This window comes from Aplidium turbinatum, chromosome 2, assembly GCF_918807975.1.
Source record: "Aplidium turbinatum chromosome 2, kaAplTurb1.1, whole genome shotgun sequence".
Lineage (NCBI taxonomy): Eukaryota > Metazoa > Chordata > Ascidiacea > Aplousobranchia > Polyclinidae > Aplidium > Aplidium turbinatum.
Window position 1 is genome coordinate 28,362,094 of NC_137473.1, and position 22,962 is coordinate 28,385,055.

The window sequence follows — 22,962 nt, forward strand, 5'->3', positions numbered from 1 at the left end:
TCGCGAGGACAGCTAAGGTTTTCAATTTGAAACCGTACGCTATCGCTCCGTCTTCACCGGAATGACTCAAATTTTCCACGTAACCAGTAGTAAATGACCTTTTATCACCAGCATTTCCAACGATTGTAATGTGATCTGTTTTAACATCGTAATGACGGTGACCGGCAACTTTCTGTGTGTCATCGAGGCCTGTAGTGATAACTTTATCATCTTTATGCAGCAGCTGTTGCGCAACGTACTCGAGATTCAATACGATGCATCTTCCAGATAACGCGATATCGTACGTCGACTTGGGAGTAGGCCTACGTAAGTCAGATCAAGTACTGTTTGGTCAGATTCATCATCATTATCGTCATCGCTATTCAATCCATCATCATATTTGTTCTCGGCATTGCAGTTTTCCTCGTTCTCGGTTCGCCATTGTTGACCAAATATCATATTAGCTACGTTGACGATTAGTTTGCATATTTCATTGGGCGATGCGACCGTTTCTGAGAAACACTGGACCAAGCAACGTATGACTGTCTCATTGAAAGATTTTTGTCCAGTCCTCACCTTCACTGACGGGAACTTTATTTCTTCTGATGTTACGGTTTGTTTCTCAGCTGACTGTTTTGACGAACGAAGCTTTCTCTTGGGAAATGTTATTTGGGATGTCGATGGTTCAGAAGCCTTGTAGCTGACATCCTTGTCTGTGTCGACTGCACAATTCATTGCTTCTATGCTCTCTAGATTATCCAGTTCTCACGGGATAAGCCGCTAACCTCAAAACTCTCAATAGCCTAGCCTAAGAACCTGGACCCAGCGAAACAAAAAATCGGGATGTAAATTTTCTTGAGCTGACGGAAGTTCGCGCGCCATTTTCGCTTCATGTGTGAAGTTCAGTGAACGAAGTTCGCGGAAGTTGACAACAGCCACGAACTAAAAGTACAAAAACGAATATCCGTGAACTTCTATGCAGTTTGAAAGTGCCTTCTCAATCTTCCTGGTAACATGGTTGCATATAACAAGAAGCTCAAACGATCATTGGCGTAATAAATACACAAACAATAACCTAAAAATGATCTTTTCTGCAGAAAAATACAAGAAGGTGTCATGCCAGGTAGCTAAAAGTGCTTTTATTGTAATCTTTGACCCTCAAAACATATGTTTAGACATATTGCACAGGTATATTCGTCTCACTCGTATGTCCTGAGAGCAAAATAGCCATTTTTTGCCGCCATTTTAAAAATGGCCACTGAACCAACCTATTATGACGTCATAGAGCAAAAAAATTAACGGATTCATATTTACCAGCCCAAATGGCATTAGAAAAAATGGGTCCTGAAAAATCGACCTGAATTTGCCCACCCCTAATCATAGCAGGTTACGATTAAAAAGTTGTGTGGCCCGATAACTCATGTGTAATTGACAAAGTGGACCGCGACCGCAAAAAGGTTCGTCACCCCTGACACTAGTACATCACGAACAAAACTAGGAATGTCTAGTCTACTGAAAACAATATTGAACTTATGTGTGTAGGAAATTGTCACAGTGGATGATGAACAGAAGCCATTATGCACGGACGATTTTAGTGATATATCTCCTTTGACTGGGGGCAATGTTGCCTTCAGTACCCTTGAAAGTCGGCCTAGTGCATACAACTTTGACAGGAGTCCTGTGTTACAGGTAAAATTGGGTTTTTGCTGTTTATAGCTTGAGCTTACTTCATTCTTTTCTACTGTAATGTAAATATCTTACCATGCTGCTTTGCTGAAAGGCAGCAGTGAGGAAAGGGTTGGAAATTACAACAAAAATTAAGGTTGTTTAGAGTAAAATATTGATGTTTTAAATCATCAAGCATCACAGCATGTGAATGTATTGTTACATAGGCAATTACTGTAGTATACTGTATGTTTAGCAATAATTGCTTGCTTCTTGGGATACAAGGTATTAATTGGTTTGGTGGTACAAAAATTGTAGTTGTTATTTCCCCCTATACTCAAAACTACATGTTAATTGCAAATCTGAATGTTTCGCTTAAAAACAACTGTTTCTGTGTAAAACTGATCTTTAACAATGTTGGAACAATATTTCTCACACCACCTGTCAAACAGACCATCGCAATGTACTTACAAGGCCAGGTGCTTCACTTTTCAGTGAAAATAGGTGCTTGTTGTATGGGTGACTGTAGGTTAGGTTTTTTGATTAGAATACTTTTTTTGGTGAGACTTGGTATACCTTTTCTTTGAAAAAAAGAGTGCGACCAGTTGCTAAGAATTGATTATGGCTTTCCAGGTTTTATATGTCACTATGTCTTTCTGCAATGTCTGCACAATTGTTTCAGCATTTATGTGGTCAAATGCTTACATAAGAAACGTTCCTGCATGCAAAATTATACGTAAGAAATTTTTCCGTACGGTACAGGGTATATTGTGTTAAACAATAAATTTTCCAGTGAAACTTACCATGTTGAAGTTTGGTTAACCTCGCAACCTTTATATTAAAAAGGTGAAATAATGCACGGATTAGCAACCGGTACACGACATCTGGGCGATCCCAACTGGGCGAAACCCACTTGGGCGAGACCATCTGGGCGACGACCCAAGTGGGCGACGGACCATGTGGGTGACGGTCGAAGTTGGCAACGATAGCAAAAGTTTAGCCTTTCGGAACGATGGTGACTAGTGACCTATAATAATAATTGATCTAGTTGCTTTGCGGCGTCACGGTTTATCGTGAAGCTTAAGAGAAACCCCTCAGAAAAGAGACAAACAAATGGCCAAAATGTGGTTGAAATCAGTTATGAACGTTCCCTAACCGTTATCGAAACTTGTCAGTCGCAATACCGAATACCGATGCTGATGGTGCATTCTGTTGAAACATATTTCGGTATAATGTGGTTTCATGTGGTTTCGGTATTCAGCATGGTTGTTTGTTCTGTCATAATCATAAAATCAAATCAAATCCTAAAATAAAATCATTACTGCACTAGGCTAATAGCTACTGATTTGCATGTAGTTAGTACAACAAGCTGTGTCCTCTGCTGCTGAACGTCAACTGATATTTTTTAATCCGAATTCCGAATGCTCTAGACGCTGCGTAGGCGCATCAGCAGTTTACAGAACACATTGTGACTGACAATCATTACATTTAAGACTTGAAGTCACACGGAATCAGAACTTTGCAGTGGTTGCCGGATGATTCTGCTGCCTGTCGCTTATACCGAAAAATGTTTCAACAGAATGCACCATCAGCATCGGTATTGCGACTGACAAGTTTCGATAACGGTTAGAGAGCGTTCATAACTGACGTCAACTACGTTTTGGCTATTCGTTTGTCTCTTTTCTGAGGGGTTTCTTTTAAGCTTCAAGATAAACCGTGACGCCGCAAAGCAACTAGATCAACTATATAGGTCACCGCCGTTCCGAACGGCTAAACTTTCGCTACCGTCGCCCACTTTGGCCGTCGCCCACATGGGCGTCGCCCACTTCGACCGTCGCCCACTTGGGTTGTCGCCCAGATGCTCTCGTCCAAGTGGGTTTCGCCCAGTTGGACTCGCCCAGATGTCGTGGACCGTTAGCAACGCCAAAATTAAAAATTTGAAGTGTTTGAAACGTTTAAGATGATCTGAAATTAGATTGTGTTTTTTGCAGTGTATCTCGTTTTGTACTTTTAATGTGCTTCGAAGCGTATTTACGGAAAATTGTTTCCAACTTTGGTTTCAGAAATAACTTAAAATTGTTCATTTTCATTCACCACAACGCGTAGGATTTTTTCAAAAACTATACATTGATTCGGTTTGTACACGCAACCTTTACTGATCGATATAATAGTAATACATTTCTTTGAGAAAGCGTAAAATAAATTTGATTAAGGGGGCAGTTCTACTTAGAATCGCATTTTTTGTACTTGTCATAAATAACAATCTACAAACAAAAGTTCACCCACAAACCCCAACAAACCATATATTGCTGGAAAAAGGAGGAAACAAGCTATCCAAAAATATTTACTTTGTTAGGCTGGGGCAATTCATTAAGGGTTTATACCATTTTGAATTTGTACATAAAATCAACCTATTGTCTCCATTGCAGCCCTAAAAACTCGAAAATGGCTAGAGGTAAGGACTTCAAACTGCATGGTGATCTAGAAGGGTATCCTACCATAAATTGATAGAGGGGATTTCTTTTAACTCTTTTATTTTTTTAAATATAAAAAATTTCATAATTGCTATGCATCGAGAGCAAATTTGACTTCAGGAATTGGTAATAAAATATTTATTACTCTGAATATTCAAACAAAACTCAATCATTATATCCGTAAGGGCCTATTGTACGTCTGTTAAAAATTTTAGCCAATTCTGACAAGTAGTTTTCTAGAAGAAACATTTTTAGTACACAAAAACATGATTTTGAGTAAATCGCATTTGAAAAATAGAAATAGGTAAATTTATGCCTTTGACTTTAAATGTGACTTTTTTTCTTCTATGTCCATTCACAACAACTAAAATATACATAATGAACAAAATACTGGTGGCGCTATTTAGCTTATTCATTATTAGATTTTGTAAGGGAAAATACAAAACATCTTGCAACTAACATTCTCACAAAAATGCAAATTTTTATTCACATTTTAAACTGAGGTGCGTTCAGAAAACCTTCCGTTTGAAGCCTAATGAGGGCAAATAGGTAAAAACTGACTGCATATTCGGAATCTACGATAAATTTCCAATATACTGTATATCAATAAAATAAAAAAAATTTGAAATTTTTTTTTTCTCGGTAGAACTGCCCCCAAATTTGATTAATGCAATGAAAAACTTTCAAGCATTCACTCAACCTATCTTTCTTCATTGAAAGCATAATTATAATAATTATTATTCAATGTTATTTGTTGAATGTATATATTTTTAATGATACTGTATTATACTTGAAAATAATGAAAATATGACAAAAGTTTGGATTTGCTTCAGGGGAAACCAAACTTCGGACTTTTGTACGTTCTCTGATTTTATCTTGCATCTTGTTTCTACGCTAAAGCTTCAACGTATTGTTACGCAAATATCACTTTTTCACTACCATCAACGTTAAAAAACATCAAAACATCGTCTTAAGTTAAATTACGAGATGAATATGATTAGCTTTACATTGTTGTCTGGTGGTACAAGTGTATACACAAACGACATCGTTACAAGCGCACGCTTCCGTTACAACAGCAATCATTTGTGTAGACTTCATTATCATCTGATATGATCACTGTAAACATGATCCCAATCTCTAGATTGAGTATTCTTTTTGATAAAACCTGTTACTTTGCATTTTTTCAATCCTGTCTGACGTTAAAATAATGTAAAAAGTTAATTGTGCGGAAAGACTGATTGTCTACGAGACGCCGATTTGGATAAGAAATCCTCACGTCCTCCTACTCAGTGATTCCACGAAGTATGCTTGCTCTGATTCAATGAGATAATAGTCTTAAATTTGGTAATTAACAACGTTGCATAGAGGGAAATATAGGTCCTCCATCATCAATAGCAAGCAGGCGATTCTCAGCAATACCTGGAACGAAAATCGAAGTCATTTGTCCAAACTATCCTTGTCGTGGTCATCATCACCGGCGTATGAGCAGATCTTTCCGGGCTAGATTGGAGGGCAGGAAATCATCAGCCACTCAACAGTCTCGTCGTCCAGGACCCTCAGACCATGCGCTCCGTGTGGAGGCCGGTGGATTAGGCAGTGATGGATGACATGGTCTGCAGTCTGTTCAGTGGCACCACACTCGCATTCTGATGAAGGAGCCAGGCCCCACTTGTGCATTTCCGAACGAAAGCGGCCAACGCCAGTTCGCAAGTTTAAGCCTGATCCACGCAAGCCTTGCGAGGGACATCCCTGGTAGACGGGGATCGGCGTCAGGTATGAAGTCACGGAGCGTAGAAGTGTGGTTTTGCCACTCCGTGTTCCACATGTGGTTCGTCCAGTGTTCCGCACTTAAACTAAGTTCTTCTGCGTTCTTAAAGGGATACTAAAGGAAAAACCTGACTTGGCGATTGTACACGTTCTTTGTGTTTAACATGCTACCATAAAACGGTTTTCAATAAAATTTTGCCCCATTGCGGTCTAATTAGCATTCCGCGCGTGCTTTTGTCAGAGCTTTCAAAACGAGAATGGGCGTGAGCAGCGAAGCATGCGACTGTACAGTTTACGTCGCTATAGACTAGCAATCAGCTGATCAAGCAATAGTTGTTACTGCGGGCGATTTAACTGTAGGCTATGTAATGTATGTACATCTAAACATCGGATTTCAACATCAAAACATCGGATTTCAACATCAAAACATCAGACAGTTTGCTCAAAACATCAGATCTGATGTTAAAACATCAGATGTGATAACGTGGCTTTTGTTATTGCTGTCGATAGTGACGTATTCTCGAGCAGTGTTTCCACTTTTTGGTCATTTTGAAAAAATTAAAAATAAATGAAACATTGGACTTTGGGCCTTGCCAGTGCCAGTGAAAACAAGTTTTTTTTCGTAATTTTTTTTTAAATGGATTCTTGAATGTTCAGTTTACGCATTTTAATGCTTAATTCCCGTTTGAAAATTTCATTTAGTATGCCTTTAAGTAGGGGGGTATGTTAAAAGACGAATTTTGAGTACAAACTCTGAGTACCCCCCAAAATTATGCCACTGGTAGTAAAAAAACATATTATGAAAAAAATTTTGGATTGCCCCTTCGGGAACTCCCCGCTACCGGGGGTTTTTATGAGCGATTGTCAAAATACATGTGATTTGATACCTAAAATTTGAACCGGTTGTCATGGAAGGCTGGCACCAGTCTCAAAAGTTTCGTTTTGAAAAGTTAAGATAGGAATGTAACTGTTTCAGAAGTGTCAGGTGTATGGACAGGCCCATTTTGGCCCAAAACGGCCTATTTGGCCTATCGCGATTCTATGAAATTCAAAACTTTACCTTACTAAGTTTGAAACCGGGGTAATTTTTTGTTTAAAACATTATGATTCGAATTAGTACTTTCAAATGAATCATATGCATGTCTAGTTGTAAAAAATTGATTGATTATATGACATCATTACGTTTAAAATCAGGGACGTTTTGGGTAATGTCGTAAAAATTGTAATATAGGCATACAGCCAGTCATTATAAAGCATTTTCAATTTTCTTGCCCATGTTTGCTCTTTTGGAATATAAATATATATCATATAATATGTACGTGTCAGTTACCAATGTGACATATTATATATATTCAGTATTGCTTGTGTCTATCTATATATTCAGTGTCTATCTGATAAAATAATAAGAACAGGATGCTATTAAATCATAGTTTGTTTGTGCATTTGTATTATTTCGTTGTGTATTATTTCGTTGTTTTGTTTTGGATATGGACAGCTTTGTCTGACGCAAATAAATAATAATAATAGTTATGTTTCAAAGGTCCAATGTTATGGAAGTATTGTGTAGTTCCAGATATCAAATTAGTGTTTTTTATCTTTTCATTAAGAGCTTCATTCAATAGTTGAACTGTTTCATTTGAAACACAGCATTTGATTCGGGCAGATCTGACATATGACACTAACAAGAAGTTCAGGATTTTCAGGAAAATCCATATTTCTTCATCTCTGCTGTTGCCAACCTTCTTGAAGTAAGTAAGTAGTAAGGCATCATCATTAAGGATAGACCCAAGATAAATATTAAGGATAGACCCATAAAAGGATAGACCCTCAGCCCCAGAAGCTCAGACGACGACGACGATTCACAACTTCAACAATGTTAGCAAGGTGCCAGTGTTATTAGCTTCCTTCAATCCAGATGGCAGCTATGAACTCACCAACTTGATAGGCTGGTGCTGCAAAATCAGATTCCTGGTCGTTTGATGTGGAGCTTGAATTTGCCTCTGTAAGCAAATGCATAGCAGAAAGCACACTTTGGAGGTCTGACGTTGTTGTACATGAACGTGAATTATCTAACTAGCTGATAAGGTTGTTGGCATAGTCTTCAAATCTGGAATTTTTATAGTCTCGTTTCAGTCGGAATATTGAAGCACTTGATTTTAGGGAGAGGCATGTCTTCTTTGCATAGCGAACTTCAGTGCAAAGTCTTTTGTTCTTTATGTGATCTGTTACAACATCACTTTGAAGGTAAGCACTCACTTCCTCAGAAGTGGTGAAAGGCCCTGGTGGATTTTGCGCTTTCAGGAAATCTAAATCAGCAAGTTTACTTTGCTCTGCTCTGATATTAAGAGCTTATTTTTTAGAGTAACCTTTTTCTTCATAAGCTTTTATCTTTTCATTCCATTGCAGTCTAATTTCTTTGCTGTCTTATTTCTGTACTGGTTTTTCCTATTTCTTTTTGTCAATCTTCTGAATATTTTCAAGTAAATCTGTGCTTTTATTGAGAACTACGCTTCTGGACACTGTATTAAGATTTCTTTTACCATAAACATTTATCTTGTAGTTCGCTAATCCGACACTACGTTCTTCACCCAGGTTGTGGACTGGCAGATTATCCAGTTTCTGTAGGACATCATCACTTGCCCATCCAATTTTCAACAACGATCCTGTGTCCTCATTTGCAGCAGGACCAAACCCAAGCAGAGACCCTTTTTGAGTTGCCAAGCCTTTTGCAAAAGATTGAAGGAATAGAGCAAGCAAGCTCTTAACTTCGTTACAGTGTTCTTGCAAGCAAACATCGATCGAGCTGAGAATTGTTGGTTTTGGCAATGTCGATTTGAACATATCAATTGACGAAAAAGAAGTAACACACTCTGATGTTTGCAGGAAATGATGTGCCTGAAGCATAGTCAAGTCTGGCAAATATATGACTCAAAAATGTTACAACCCTATCATAGCTTATTAATCAAAAATTTAGGCCCATTGCCATCTCATTAAGGCCAATTATTGCCAAATTTTCGATTTTGTACCATCGCGGTAGGCTAAGTGGGTCATTTTGGGCCAAATTTGGTTTGTACGGGCCAAACTATACACCTGACACTTCTGAAACTGTTACATTCTTATCTTAACTTTTCAAGATGAAACTTTTGAGACTAGTCTGAGCTTTCTATGACCACCGGTTTAAAAGTTAGGTGTCAAATCCCATGCATTTTGGAAATCGATCGTTAGACCCCCCGGTAGCGGGGAGTTCCCGGAGGAGCAACCCAAAAATTTTTTCATAACATATTTTTTTACACCCAGTGGCACAATTTTGGGGGGTACTGAGATTTTTTTAATTTTAACATACCCCCCTACTTTAAGTAGTTGTTGTGCGGCAGGCGCAAAGGGGCGTCATGATTTTAGCCTCTGCTTTATAGGTGGTGGTCGCTTGAATGTTGCATGGAGGGAATGGTCGGGGTCCAGAGCGCGGCGAGTGGGATTGGTCATCTGAATCTAATTCATTTCGGTTCCAAACACTAAATCCTTTTTTCCAACTCGATCTCAGAGCACTTATTTGCAAAACTTTATTCAAGCATCTTGAGTAGGGATTTTCTCCTAGAACAAAGTCACAAGTTTTAGTCTCGTTTTTAAAATATTTTCTTGCTGAAAAATAAAATGTTATCTTACATCTACATTGAATAATTATTGGGTATTCTCTGATTTTGCCTATTTGCTATTCAAAACATCAGCAAATCCTTGAAATCAAGCAAACGACTTGATGTTTATTAGTTGTTAAAACCAAAAAGTTGGTTTTACCACATAAAATGAATGATGTCTTGACGTATCAGGTCGAAATAGACAATTTGGCATGTGACTGGTCATCGTGTTCACAAAGAAAATGTTTACAACAATCATGTGAAGCAGTCGTATGTTATTCTACCTCATGTCACATTATTTATATTATTTTGGCATTGATTCAACGTCTGTAAATAAGCCATCAGCTCTCTTACGATGTAGATTGCATTTTCTGCCCTTCGTCAGCAGTTTACTGTTAAAAGGCCTTTGGGAGTTGCTTTCTCCCCATGATTAGATCTTGCAAACGTCAATTGAAATGTCAGCGCGGCATTTAGACTAATCAAACTTTGCTCTGTGACGGTTTAACAGAGAGATATAACTTCGAACGTTTACAAACTGGATGTTTTGAGTTTGTCAACAGTACTGTATAAAGGAGTGTAATACTATGTACTGTGTATACATGACAATACTGTGTAATGGAGCTTGTCTACAACCGCAGTTTTACCCTCACCACCGGACGCGGACGAAGAAGCAGGCCAAGACGCCTCAAGAACGGTGTTCCCCAGAGATCTGTCCTAGCTCCACTCCTTTTTAATGTTTACATCCATTGACAAATGCGTGATTGACATCATTCCCAACATGACACAAGAAGACTCTCTTTCTCAGACACCATCTCTCGGAGAGGTCAAAACTGCCATCATGGCCATGAAAAACAACAAAACAGCGGGCCCTGATGGAATCCCAGCAGAGATTTACAAAGTAGGTGGCAGTTTAATCCAACATAACCTTCATCAACTGCTAATCAAAATCTGGACAAATGAAATTGTTCCATGTGATTTCAAAGATGCTAATATCATCACCATATACAAGCTCAAAGGTAATCGATCAGAGTGTGGAAATTATCGTGGGATCTCTCTGTTAGCAACTGCTGGCAAGATTTTAGCACGTATTTTGAACAATCGCCTCAAACTGATATCCGAGAAGATCCTTCCTGAATTTCAGGCTGGCTTCAGGCCATCGCGTAGCACCACAGACATGATATTTTCCCTCAGACAATTGCAAGAAAAGTGTCGTGAACAACATCAACCACTGTACATGGCGTTTATTGACCTATCTAAGGCCTTCGACCGCGTCTCAAGAGATATCCTGTGGGATGTACTTTCGAAATACGGATGTCCAGACAAATTTCTTCGTATTCTGCGTCTTCTTCATGATGATCCTGCCAAACTTAAAGGCATGCCTGAAGGTGGACACGAAGATTGGCTTCCTTACCTTCCCGTCCACTTAATCTAAATCTTCAACCACCTGGTGTAAGCCTGGATACGACAAATAATTCATGATGGTATGTTTGCCAGAGTACAGACCAGCAACAACAGTTCTGAACCTTTCCTGGTTAACTCTGAAGTGAAACAGGGCTGCGTAGTAGCACCAACTCTTTTTGTAATTTTTATTGCATCTATCTTCGAAATAGTCCACCATGACCTTCCATCTGGCATTGACATATCTTACCGCATGGATGGAAAGCTCTTTAACCTCGCCCGCCTTAAAAGTAAATCAAAGACTACAACACGGAGTATCATGGAATTTCAATATGCCGATGATAACTGTGTAGCAGCACTGAGTGAAAACCACCTACAGCAGATTCTGAATGCTTTCCATCAAGCATACAAGAGGCTTGGACTTAGCGTCAATATTAACAAGACTCAGGTCCTCTTTCAACCACTTCTTAAAGATCGTACTAGTGCTCTGCCAGAAATCCTTCTCGATGGTACACCTTTAAAAAATGTGAAACACTTCTGCTACCTTCGGAAGTGAAATTTCAGACAGCGCTGACCTTCAGGATGAAATACAACATCGTGCTAGCACTGCTGTTGGAAAACTTCGCTCACGAATATTTGACAACCATACATACGAAAAAGTACAAAGCTCACCGTCTACAATGCAGTGGTTATCACAACACTACTATATGCTTCCGTGACCTGGACCACCTACCGAAACCATATTAAAACTCTTGAAAGATTCCAACAACGCTGCGTGCGCAAAATTCTGAATATCAGCTGGGAAGAGAAAAGAACAAATTTGAACGTGCTAGAAGAGGCTGAAACAACAAGCATTGAGTCCCGCATTATTCGAAATCAACTCAGATGGTGCGGGCATGTAGTGCGAATGCCAGATCAGCGTCTCCCTAAGCAAATGTTTTACTCGGAATTGGCTAAGGGTAAGCGTTCGGTAGGTGGACAAAAGAAGCGGTATAAAGACTCACTGAAGAGTAATCTTAAAATGTGTAACATCAATTATACAAACTGGGAGGAAACCGCAGAGGATAGGCTGCTTTGGAGATCTGCCACTCAGAAAGGTGTTGCCACGTTTGAGAAGAGCAGATCTAAAAGGTTACAAGAAAAAAGAATGCAAAGAAAAGAACGACAATTACACCCACAACCAACTCTCCCAAAGGATCTTAAATGTACCAAATGTAACCGAACTTTTAAAGCTAAAATTGGACTAATTAGCCATTTAAGAACTCACCGTTAGCTTTTAATTTATTGCGAAGGCCATCATCCTCGAAGACGAGGGATAGCCATCATCATACATGACAATACTGTGTGATGGAGCTTGTCTACAACCGCAGTTTTACCCTCACCACCGGACGCGGACGAAGAAGCAGGCCAAGACGCCTCAAGAACGGTGTTCCCCAGGGATCTGTCCTAGCTCCACTCCTTTTTAATGTTTACATCCATGACTATACGCGCCGACTTCCAGGGGGGCCGGGGGGCGGCGCCCTCCGTAAATTTATGGTTGAGGTGCAACAAAAATGGCTATTACAAGTGGTGTTTAAAGAATGCCGAAAGCGAAAAACAGCCTACGTTGCTCTTGCCCGCAAAACAGCAGCTCATCGCATGGCTTTCTCTGGAACGTGAATTACTACTGAGATGCGCACGGCATGCACGCTCACAGTCACACACTGCTTATCTTCCCGCGCGTGAGGAGTAACTTCAAAGTCAAAATGCGTGGTAGCAAATGCGAGGTTGAATGTTTATTCTCATTTCACGAGTTATCCAAACGTCCGTTGGATTTTTGGTGACTTCAAACATGAAATCGATTTTAGCAAACTTTGTCGAGTTAAAACTACGACACAACGAACAATTACGTGAATACAACTTAAAGAAAAGATGCATTTTTCAAAACTGTCATCCGCGTTTTGCTTCAATAGGCACTAAATTGATGTAAATATTGTGAAAATATATACATCTCATACACTTATCAATTCAATATACACTCCTGCACTACCGTGTAGCCTATAGTCAGGGTTGCCATCGACATGGACCCAAAAATAAGGACAACCGAAAAATTAGATTAGCATTTAAAGAAAGGTTTTTGGACATAGTTTGTATTTATACGAGGAGTGTCATATCACATTCCATACTTTTTGCCAGAAACAATCTGCTCCAGCAACTCCTTGTTATTAGAAATTGCTTCATGGATCTCACGGCAGCTCAGGTCTAGGTTTACCTTTACTTGTAGCTGGGATTTGACTGTCATTTCACTAAGTCTGTTTCTTTCCTTGGTCCACTGCGCCGAAACAAGAGAGAACACTCTTTCCACAAACGCATTGCTGCCAGAAAGGAGAAAATGATGCTAACCAGCAAGTAGAGCAGCGGAAAAGGGTAGTTTCCGGTAAAGATCTTCATCCACTTGACCTCAGGTTCATCCTTGCTGACCACATCATCTGGAATCTTCTTGAGCAGAGCGTTAACAGCCGAGACCTCATCGAACAACTCATCTTTCATTGCCATTACTGGATCAACTTGCTTCGCCAACCCCTTGACTTCATCGTACTCGATTGCTTGATCTTTCAGCGGGGTCCAGTTGATGTGCGTTGGATGCTTCTCAAATCGATACCACTTGTTGATATATTCCAAAGTAATCGTGTAGAACTCCTGGAAGCTCACTTTGAGAACCTTAGCATGCTCTTCATCGACTCTTCTTAGTAGTTCGTCTGTTGTTGCTCCGAAAAACCCTGAACACTGGCGTTGCAATATTTTGATCTTGAAAAATTCCATTAAATCTGCCAGTTATGGAAACAATGCAGTTGACTTTTGCAGGAGTAACAGTGGTTTATTGAAGAGCAAGAAAGCGCTATGGAGGAATGATAAGATGATCAGTGACTCTTCTGATTTAAAGAAATCCTCTAATATTCTTGGTGGATGTTTCAGTGAAAGAAAATGTGCTTTGAGTGGTTCACAAAGAACTATCATTTGCTCGAGTACAGCATCAAGTGTGGTCTATCAAGTCGGCGTGTGTGTTGGTAGAGTCGAGTAGTTGCTATCAAGCTCCTCACAGAAATGCTTGAGGTTGAGCCTCATCGTTCTACCAGTTTGGCTTTTGAAGTGGCTGCCAATCTTTAGTACGATTGTTTCTATGTCAAGTGTGAGGCGCTCTGATCCTTTCTCTGCTGCATTACGCAAAATATGAGCAGGGTAGCCGACTGGGATCAGATGCAATGTTTGCTCTTTGAGAAGACGTTTTTTTTCTACTATGCTGCGATCCTCCAAAATTCACTGGTGCATTATCGGCACAAAAGGATGACAGCTGTTTGTTTCATATCTAAGCCATTCACTGGAATATAGGAGAGAATAAAGTTCGTGATCTGTGCCGAGGTCTCGCCTGGCATCGATTGCAGATCAAGAAGACGCACTCGCACTCCAACTTTGGCGCTGAAGAATCTGATGACTAGAAGAAACTAATTAGACTAATTTTAAAATATTATGCAACACCGGATACCAGAAGATAACGATCGAAGTTCTGTAATTGTTGAAAATAAGACAAAATAAGGACTCAAGTCGAAAATAAGGACATTTCTTAGAAATAAGGACATTTAAGTTTTCTAAGACCTGACCCTTCAAAATAAGGACAAATCTTAGAAATAAGGACGGTATGGTAACCCTGCCTATAGTACTCGAGTATAGGTCGAACCCCTACTTTTGAGCTGAAAATCTGTGATATTTCCTTCTCCCGCGTATAAGTCGAATAGCTTCCGACACTACCATTCGATGGTTCATCTAAGTATTGGCAACATACTATGAGGAAATTTCAAAGTAGATTGTAGAGTTACTTACGCTGCTGGAATAGTCACATATATAACTACTCAGGGCAATATTAAGTAAACCAGCTAAATTAGACGCGCTAGTTTCAACGAGGTCTTCACGCTGTGAGATCAATTATGATTTAACAGAACGCATTGTTTTGTTCACAATGTGTAAGAATTAAATCGAAAACCGATAGAAGAAAAGGCGTTTTAATGGTCTTGGTCGCAAATATTGCCTGCATTAACGACGTTTATTACCGCTATTATCACCTAGCCAACCATTGTTTTATGCGGCCGCTAAGGTTTGACATCGACTTCAACGATCATGGAATGTTACTAGAGATGTACCGATACCAATATTTTGACCGATATCGATACCGATATCACTTTTTTAGGCCGATACCGATGTTTGGCCGATACTTTAGTGTTACAAAAAGAAGCAATTTTGGTATTTGCAAGTAATTATATCAAATGCTATAGCTTTACCTTATTTGCATAAAACTATTAAAAAAAGCTTGGAATTGGCATATTATGCCAATTCAAAGCTTTTTTTAATAGTTTTATGCAAATAAGATAAAACTTAAAGCACAAGAGCACAAGATCAAAAGTAAAACCACAAGATCTTGTGTTAAAACACAAGCGGTGGCACCACCGCGACTTACACATTGACAAATTAGTCTAAAACCAAAAATTCCCCAAAATTCAAAATTGGTTGTGTTCAAGTTTGGCGCTTAAAATAAATAAACTCCAAAATACGCCACAAAACCAACCAACTTTGGAAATTTATAGAGCAGCAAGGGAAACTTCAAATGGGCAACATTAGGTGCTAAAAGGACAATATTACGTCATTATGAGTGACAGTGGACGGATTTGGAAGTCCTTGGCACTTGAAGATTCAAGAATCCAATCCCAACTCAATGTTGTGTCATAATAGTAGGTTTTAGTAATGAAAGGCCACCGTGATTGAGGACTGGGCTATAAGGGAAGAAACATTACATCATAATTGGGGTTTCTGAAAGATTAATGAAGAGTTTGCCCAAACTCTGCAAATAGGCTATCATAATTGATAATAAGATGTAAAATGTAAACCAAGTCATTTGTGTAGTCGTACAAAAACTATTCGACATGTAATGTGCAACCTAAGGGCGATAGGCACTTTAACATACTGATATCCCATTGAACCACGAACGGAACCATCAACCAGTCAGAAGCTACGCTGTTCATGACGTCATCAAGGTTGCGTTTCTCGGAACAAAGGAAAAATGCAACTTCCCACTACTGCTATTGCTCTTGTTTGTTGTGTAATTACCAAAAAAAGTTTAAAGTAGGCTAATAATCAACTCTCTGGCTGAATGCTGAAATGGTCACAATTGGACGGACAATCTAACATCTGATGGTTCGTGGTTCGGGTTCGTTCAATTCGATATCAGTATGTTAAAGTTCCTACCCCTAAGGGCGCTTGTCGTTTGGTTGAGAAGCTTTTGCCAGGCCAAGACTACCCAGGTACCAAAAATGTATAATTTTGCATCGTTTTTACGTTGCTAAACGTTTAAAAAACCCAGGTAACTTGGTTGTTTTTAGGAAGCTGGTTCTATCAGTTTGTGGATTAATTTCCACCTTTCGTTGTAATAAACTCATCAAGCTTAAACAATGTCAGAGTAAGTAGGCTGCGCATTGCGCAACGAACTCCCACAGCCACAGTTATCACCACTTGCTGCTGACAAGTCAAAGAAAACATCTATGTCTTTTGATGTTGCCGATTTGCGTCACATTTTTTTTTTATAGTGATACTTGCTCTTGCTATTTCTGTTACGTTTAGATAATGTCACGTCATTCTGCCGATTTGAGATATAATTTAATTCATGACGTTGTATGGATGAAAAACTTTTACAAGTTTTATAGGCCTACTCTGCTGAGAGTAAAAAAGAAACACAAATGATAAATATTGGAGAAATTGAGTCTCCTTATACAACTTAAGAATCGAACAACGCAAAACTGCTGAAACAAAACGTTTTGTAAGTGAAAGAATCACTGTAAGCAACCAATGTTAAAAGGTGCGCTCAAGAAGTCATGGGAGTGTGACGTATCAAAAATTTGAACAGGTTGTTATTTTTCTACATCAATGTGACGTTATAGTTACTACTTTAAAAAGTTATAACTTTGCTTCTGTAGAAAATCCGCAGCAAACGCCTTTTTTTACGTGTTTAGTATCGGCCACAGTATCGGCCAAATTTTGCCGATACCGATACTCAAAAAATGGCCGATATCACCGATACCGATATATCGGTACATCTCTAAATGTTACGTAATAAGAACGATTGGTTCCGGCTGGGGAGCTGGTGCTAAAACTCTTCGTACAGCTACCCTAGCCCTTGTTCATTCCACCGCTGAGTACTGCGCGCCGGTCTGGTGTCGTAGTTCTCACACCCACCAGATTGATACCGCCATCAACGACGCACTGCGTACTGTGACTGGATGCCTGCGTCCCACTCCAACGGACTGCCTACCCATCCTAGCAGGCATCCAACCCGCTGAGCTACGCCGTAAAGGAGCCACGATTTCTCTCGCCCGCCGCGCTTTGGACCCCGACCATCTCCTCCATGCAGCATTCAAGAGACCACCACCTATAAAGCAGCGGCTGAAATCAAGACGCCCCTTTGTGCCTGCCGCACAACAACTACTTAAGAACGCAGAAGAACTTGGTTTAAGTGCGGCACACTGGACGAACCATATGTGGAACACGGAGTGGCAAAATCACACCTCCACGCTCCGTGACTTCATACCCGACGCCGATCCCCGTCCACCAGGGATGTCCCTCGCAAGGCTTGCGTGGGTCAGGCTTAACCGCCTGCGAACTGGCGTTGGCCGCTTTCGTTCGGAAATGCACAAGTGGGGCCTGGCTCCTTCATCAGAATGCGAGTGTGGTGCCACTGAACAGACTGCAGACCATGTCATCCATCACTGCCTAATCCACCGGCCTCCACACGGTGCGCATGGTCTGAGGGTCCTGGACGACGAGACTGCTGAGTGGCTGAAGATTTCCTGCTTTCCAATCTAGCCTGGAAAGATCGCTCATACGCCATCATCATCAACGATTATATCCTACACGCAAAAATAGAAAAATTGATCTCTTGAAACAGCTCTTTCTGCTGTTTTGTCTCGTGAGCGTTGCATATATTGCTAAACAAGTGCATAAAGTTGGCAAGAAATCATTAAATTTGAAAATTGAGTTTGAATCACTGCAAATACACTCCGTAAGCTACGTCGGCAATGATTTTTCTGCAGCAAAAATGCGTTCATTTTGTAAATTGCAGAGCTGGAGACAACAGCTTGTCCCGTGTATAAATTGAACCAACCTGTCTTTTTGAGGTGAAAATCACTTGCTAACATCTCCATACGGTCATTCGATAAAAGACTAACTTATTAAAACTTTCGATAAAAAACAAAAGAGAAAACAATTCGTCGTTGTTAACGCTTTAAAGGTAAGTAATTAGCAAAACGAGCGAAACGAGGTTATTAAAACTGATAGCGGGTTTCTACTCTGCTTGAGAATAGTTGAGATTATGATTTTTTGCGTTTTATTTCGATAACTTCACTTCACTGGTCTTTGTTATTCACTCGCACGAAAAGAAAATGAATCGGCTTGTTTTCCAACTGTTCCAATTATGAGCTAACAATATCAAAATTTTTACGACTAGGCGTACTGCATCCGTAAAAGTAAAACTAATCGTTTCAAGCAGCGGTTCCAATAAATTCGGTTTGCGACCTAGGTGTCAATATAAACAAGACACTAAGCTTAATCAAAGACTATGTTAATTGAGTAAAATAGCGTTGTGGTTATGACGTCATCACCTTTCTCGCCCCCCCCCCAAGGCCTTTTGAAAAGTTGGCGCCTATGTCCATGACTTTCCACCAACAACATCTAAGCTGTATGCCTATGCCGACGACCTGGCCATGGTGCATAACGCTTCGGAATGGTCTCCACTGAAAAGGACCCTAACTCAAGATATGGCTAAGATGTCCGACTTCCTCCACAAGTGGAGACTCAAGCTCAGTAAATCTAAAACGGTGTCGACCGCTTTCCATCTAAACAATAAGGAAGCAAAGCGTGAGCTGACCATCAACATCGATGGAAACATTCTGCCCTTTAACCCCACACCAATCTATCTTGGTGTTAGTTTGGACAGGACTCTCACGTACCGACACCACTTGGAATTACTTCGCAAGAAAGTAACATCCCGCGTTGCCCTTATTCGTCGACTGGCAGGTACGAGCTGGGGTGCGACACCAACAACTCTGCGCACCAATACCCTGGCTTTTGTCCATTCCACCGCGGAGTACTGCGCCCCTGTATGGTGTCGTAGTGCTCATACTCAATTGCTCGACAAACCCATCAACGACGCCTTGCGTATTGTATCGGGATGCCTGAAACCTACACCTGCTCAGTTTTTACCAGTTCTTTCAGGCATCGCCCCTGCTGAGCTTCGCCGCAACGCTGCCACACTCTCCTTGGCTCGCCGGTCACGGGAGCCACACCACGCGCTCTACGGCTACATCACCAGATCGGTAATAAAGAAACGCCTCAAATCGAGAAGCCCCATTGTCGCTCAAGCACAATCCTTGCTGGAGCACAACACCAGTGCCTCATCCTGGATCGCCAATACCTGGCAAGAGGAGTGGACAGACAACACCTCCAGACTCCACACCTTTGTCCCGACGCTGGACCCATGCCACCAGGAAAGGAGCTCAGGCAACCTGCCTGGGTACGGTTGAATCGCCTCCGCACGGGTGTTGGGCGCTTCGCTTCCTTGATGCACAAATGGGGCCGATCAACATCTGCGGCATGCAACTGTGGTGCAGAAGAACAGGCAGCAGATCACATCCTCTACTACTGCCCAACGTTTACTCCTCCAAGGGCAGTTGGCCTGTCAACGCTGGAGGACTCTACAATCAAGTGGCTGCTCGAAGAATGCCCGGACATTTGTCCCCAGTGAAATGTAGTCCAAAAAACAACCTCTCATACAAAAGAAGACTGTATAAAAATCGAAAAAAAAACGTTATTTGCAACTACTGTCTCAACCAGTAAAAGTTGCTATTTTTACATCGCATCAACGTTTAACGAAGTTGAAAGGATGTTTCAATGACTTGCTTTCTGAGATGTTAAATCGACCTATGGTCGGACAAACTCATGCGACAACTCAGCAAGTACATTTCAGCTACTGCCCAAGTGCCCAAGTCAACAAATAAAATCTTCATCTAGCATTGAATTTGCCTGATCATCGCTTGCTAAACTGAATTTGCTGACTTGTTGCATGCCAAGTATCGGCTTGGTCAGTTTTTACTTGCTTAGGTTCATCATTTACCAATTTCAGTCACTTGCTGAAATGTTACTGGCACAGTTGTCACTTGCTCAACTGCAATGTGCTGAGTTCACAACTGCTGAGTTGTAAGAGACTCAGGTTGTAATATTTCAGTCATCATTGCACAGTAAACTTTGCTTCTGTGCTCGCGATATATGTACTGTGTAGGCTACGTTTAAACAATTAATAAACGACAAATATCATTACAACGGCTGCAGTGTCAATATCAACCACCCCAATTGCGTTGCATTTAGACATCTTATTTATTGATTGGAATTAACTTCATTCAAATCTCAAGATATCAAAAAGTCTTCCAATAGTTTTCTACTTAATTGAAGATACGTCTTTACTGTTTTTTTTAAAAAGGCGTTCTGTAAAGTTTCGCATCGCTACACCTACAACCCCCAGACATCTCATAGTTTCATCACTTTTTTCGCGCCTGTTTGGCTGTCTTTCTCAAATAGAATTAGACTCAAGTGTTCTATGAAGCTATGAGCATAGGCGCCGACTTTTCATAAAACCTTGGGGGGCGAGAAAGGTGATGACGTCATAACCATAACGCTATTTTACTCAATTGAAATAGTGTTTGATTAAGCTTAGTGTCTTGTTTATATTGACACCTAGGTCGCAAACCGAATTTATTAGAACTGCTGCTTGAAACGATTAGTTCTACGCATGCAGTCGTAAAAATTTTGATATTGTTAGCTCATAATTGGAACAGTTGGAAAACAAGCCGATTCATTTTCTTTTCGTGCGAGTGAATAACAACGATCAAGACGGCAAAGTTATTGAAATAAAACGCAAAAAATCATGATCTCAAGCAGAGTGGAAACCCGCTATCAGTTTTATTAACCTCGTTTTGCTAATTACTTACCTTCAAAGCGTTAACAACGGCGAAGTGTTTTCTCTTCTGTTTTTTATGGAAAGTCTTTGTCGTCTTTTATCGAATACCGCAGTGCAGGAGTGTATATTGGTGAGTGTATGAGATGTATATAATTTCACAATATATACATCAATACAGTGCTTATTGAAGCAAAACACGGATGACAGTTTTGAAAATTCCATTTTTATTTAAGCTGTTTTCACGTAATTGTTCGTTGTGTCGTAGTTTCAACTCGATATGGTTTGCTAAAATTGATTTCATGTTTGAAGTCACAAAAAATCTATCGGACGTTTGGATAGCTCCTGAAACGAGAATAAACATTCAATCTCGCATTCGCTTTTTCGCTACCACGCGTTTTGACTTTGAAGTTGCTCCTCACGCGCGGGAAGATAAACAGTGTGTGACTGCTCAGTAGTAATTCACGTTCCAGAGAAAGCCATGCGATCAGCTGCTGTTTTGCCGGCAAGAGCAACGTAGACTGTTTTTCGTTTTCGGCATTCTTGAAGTCCATTTAAACGATCTAAATCTCATTCGATTCGCAAAGTATTTTATCTTTGAAACAACACTTGCAATAGCCATTTTTGTTGCCCCTCAACCATAAATTTACGGGGGGCGCCGCCCCCCGGACCCCCCGAAAGTCGGCGCGTATGGCTATGAGATAGAGATGATGCGTGAGAATGAAAATTCCTATTTAAATAAGGCAAAAAATGAGGTCACACAAAACCGCAAATGCTTTTAGTGATAAAAGTTTACGGTTGGTCTCGAGTGATACGAGATTAGGTGTTGCGTATTTTTCGTTTCAACTTAAGAAACCTTGTATTGAACGTCGTAAATGTTTGCGTACAACAATCTCGAGTGTTCAGTTCTTTCTGTTTACTCTTGTTGTCATCACAAGGAATTTCTAGCCTAACCTCAACCTCAATTTAAAACTTTTCGATTTCATGGTAGATTAACTATGGTGCAGACATGTTGCGCTGGGGCTGGGCAGAGAGTGCTGCTTGTGAGTGCGGTAAAATGCAGACGGCAGCCCACATTATCAAGGATTGCCGGCTATACAGACCACCTCATGGTATGGAAGGCCTAGTTTGTATCGATGACGACACCAGGCAGTGGCTAACCAACGGATGCCCTGACATATAGCGACAGCACGAGAGAAGAAGAACTAAAGATTAGCATGTTTGATTTTTTTACAACTGATTTTGAGTGTTTATTAAAGTCTTGTTTGTTCTTCTGTTGACAGGACTGGGTCAAAGCCACAGCGATCAGAATAACATTGAACCGCATCAATACTTTCGGAGACGAGGTCTTCCAGGACCCCAATATTTTAAAATCTTATTACTATTCAATTTCTGACTTGTCCGTTGGGGGAAGGTAAGAGAATCTTATGTTTTATCCTTATACAGAGTACAGACCTTGCACCGACTTTGCTTACTTGTAACTTGTGTAGTCAGTGAATCACTCCCATTGATAAAATTATACAGGATCTGATAATGTGGTGCGTAAAATATGCGGATTGTTTGCCGCTCAAACTTGATCATTATTATCACTAAATGATGCAGATATTGGAATCTTATGTGTTACAATTACCGAAGCTGTAACTTCACCTAAGTTGTCAGTTTCAATTAGACTGACAACTTTATGAAAAGTTCATTTTATTTTTGTTTCCACTTTTTCTTTCACTCTCAGGAGTTACATCAAAAGGTAAGTTTATAATGTCTTTTTCACGCCGTTAAGCCTGGTCTACACTACAAGCCCGAAAAGCGCAAACGCCTGCGTTGTCCAGCCTCGACTGACTAAAAACTGTCTACACTGGCAAATTTGATCTTGCGACCGTGTGCATTCAAGCGCCAACAACGTCACTTTTTGCTTGGTTATCCATCATTGTGCTGACACAGTGTAATAGGTCAACTGAAAATAATCCAGAATAGTATTGTAGACCTAGAGCTATCCTATAACTTGTTGAGTTGAACCCTGCAA

General features: G+C 40.3%; 1 protein-coding gene across 1 annotated transcript in view; it reads left to right on the forward strand.

Annotated features, from left to right (window-relative positions):
* Window positions 1-22,962, forward strand: part of LOC145764711 (laminin subunit gamma-1-like) — a 145,169-nt gene that overhangs the window by 45,418 nt on the left and 76,789 nt on the right. The window contains exons 3-4 of the mRNA XM_082576369.1: window positions 1,522-1,668; window positions 22,226-22,356. Of these exons, the coding sequence (XP_082432495.1) occupies window positions 1,522-1,668; window positions 22,226-22,356 (278 nt within the window). The remainder of the gene's footprint in view (window positions 1-1,521; window positions 1,669-22,225; window positions 22,357-22,962) is intronic.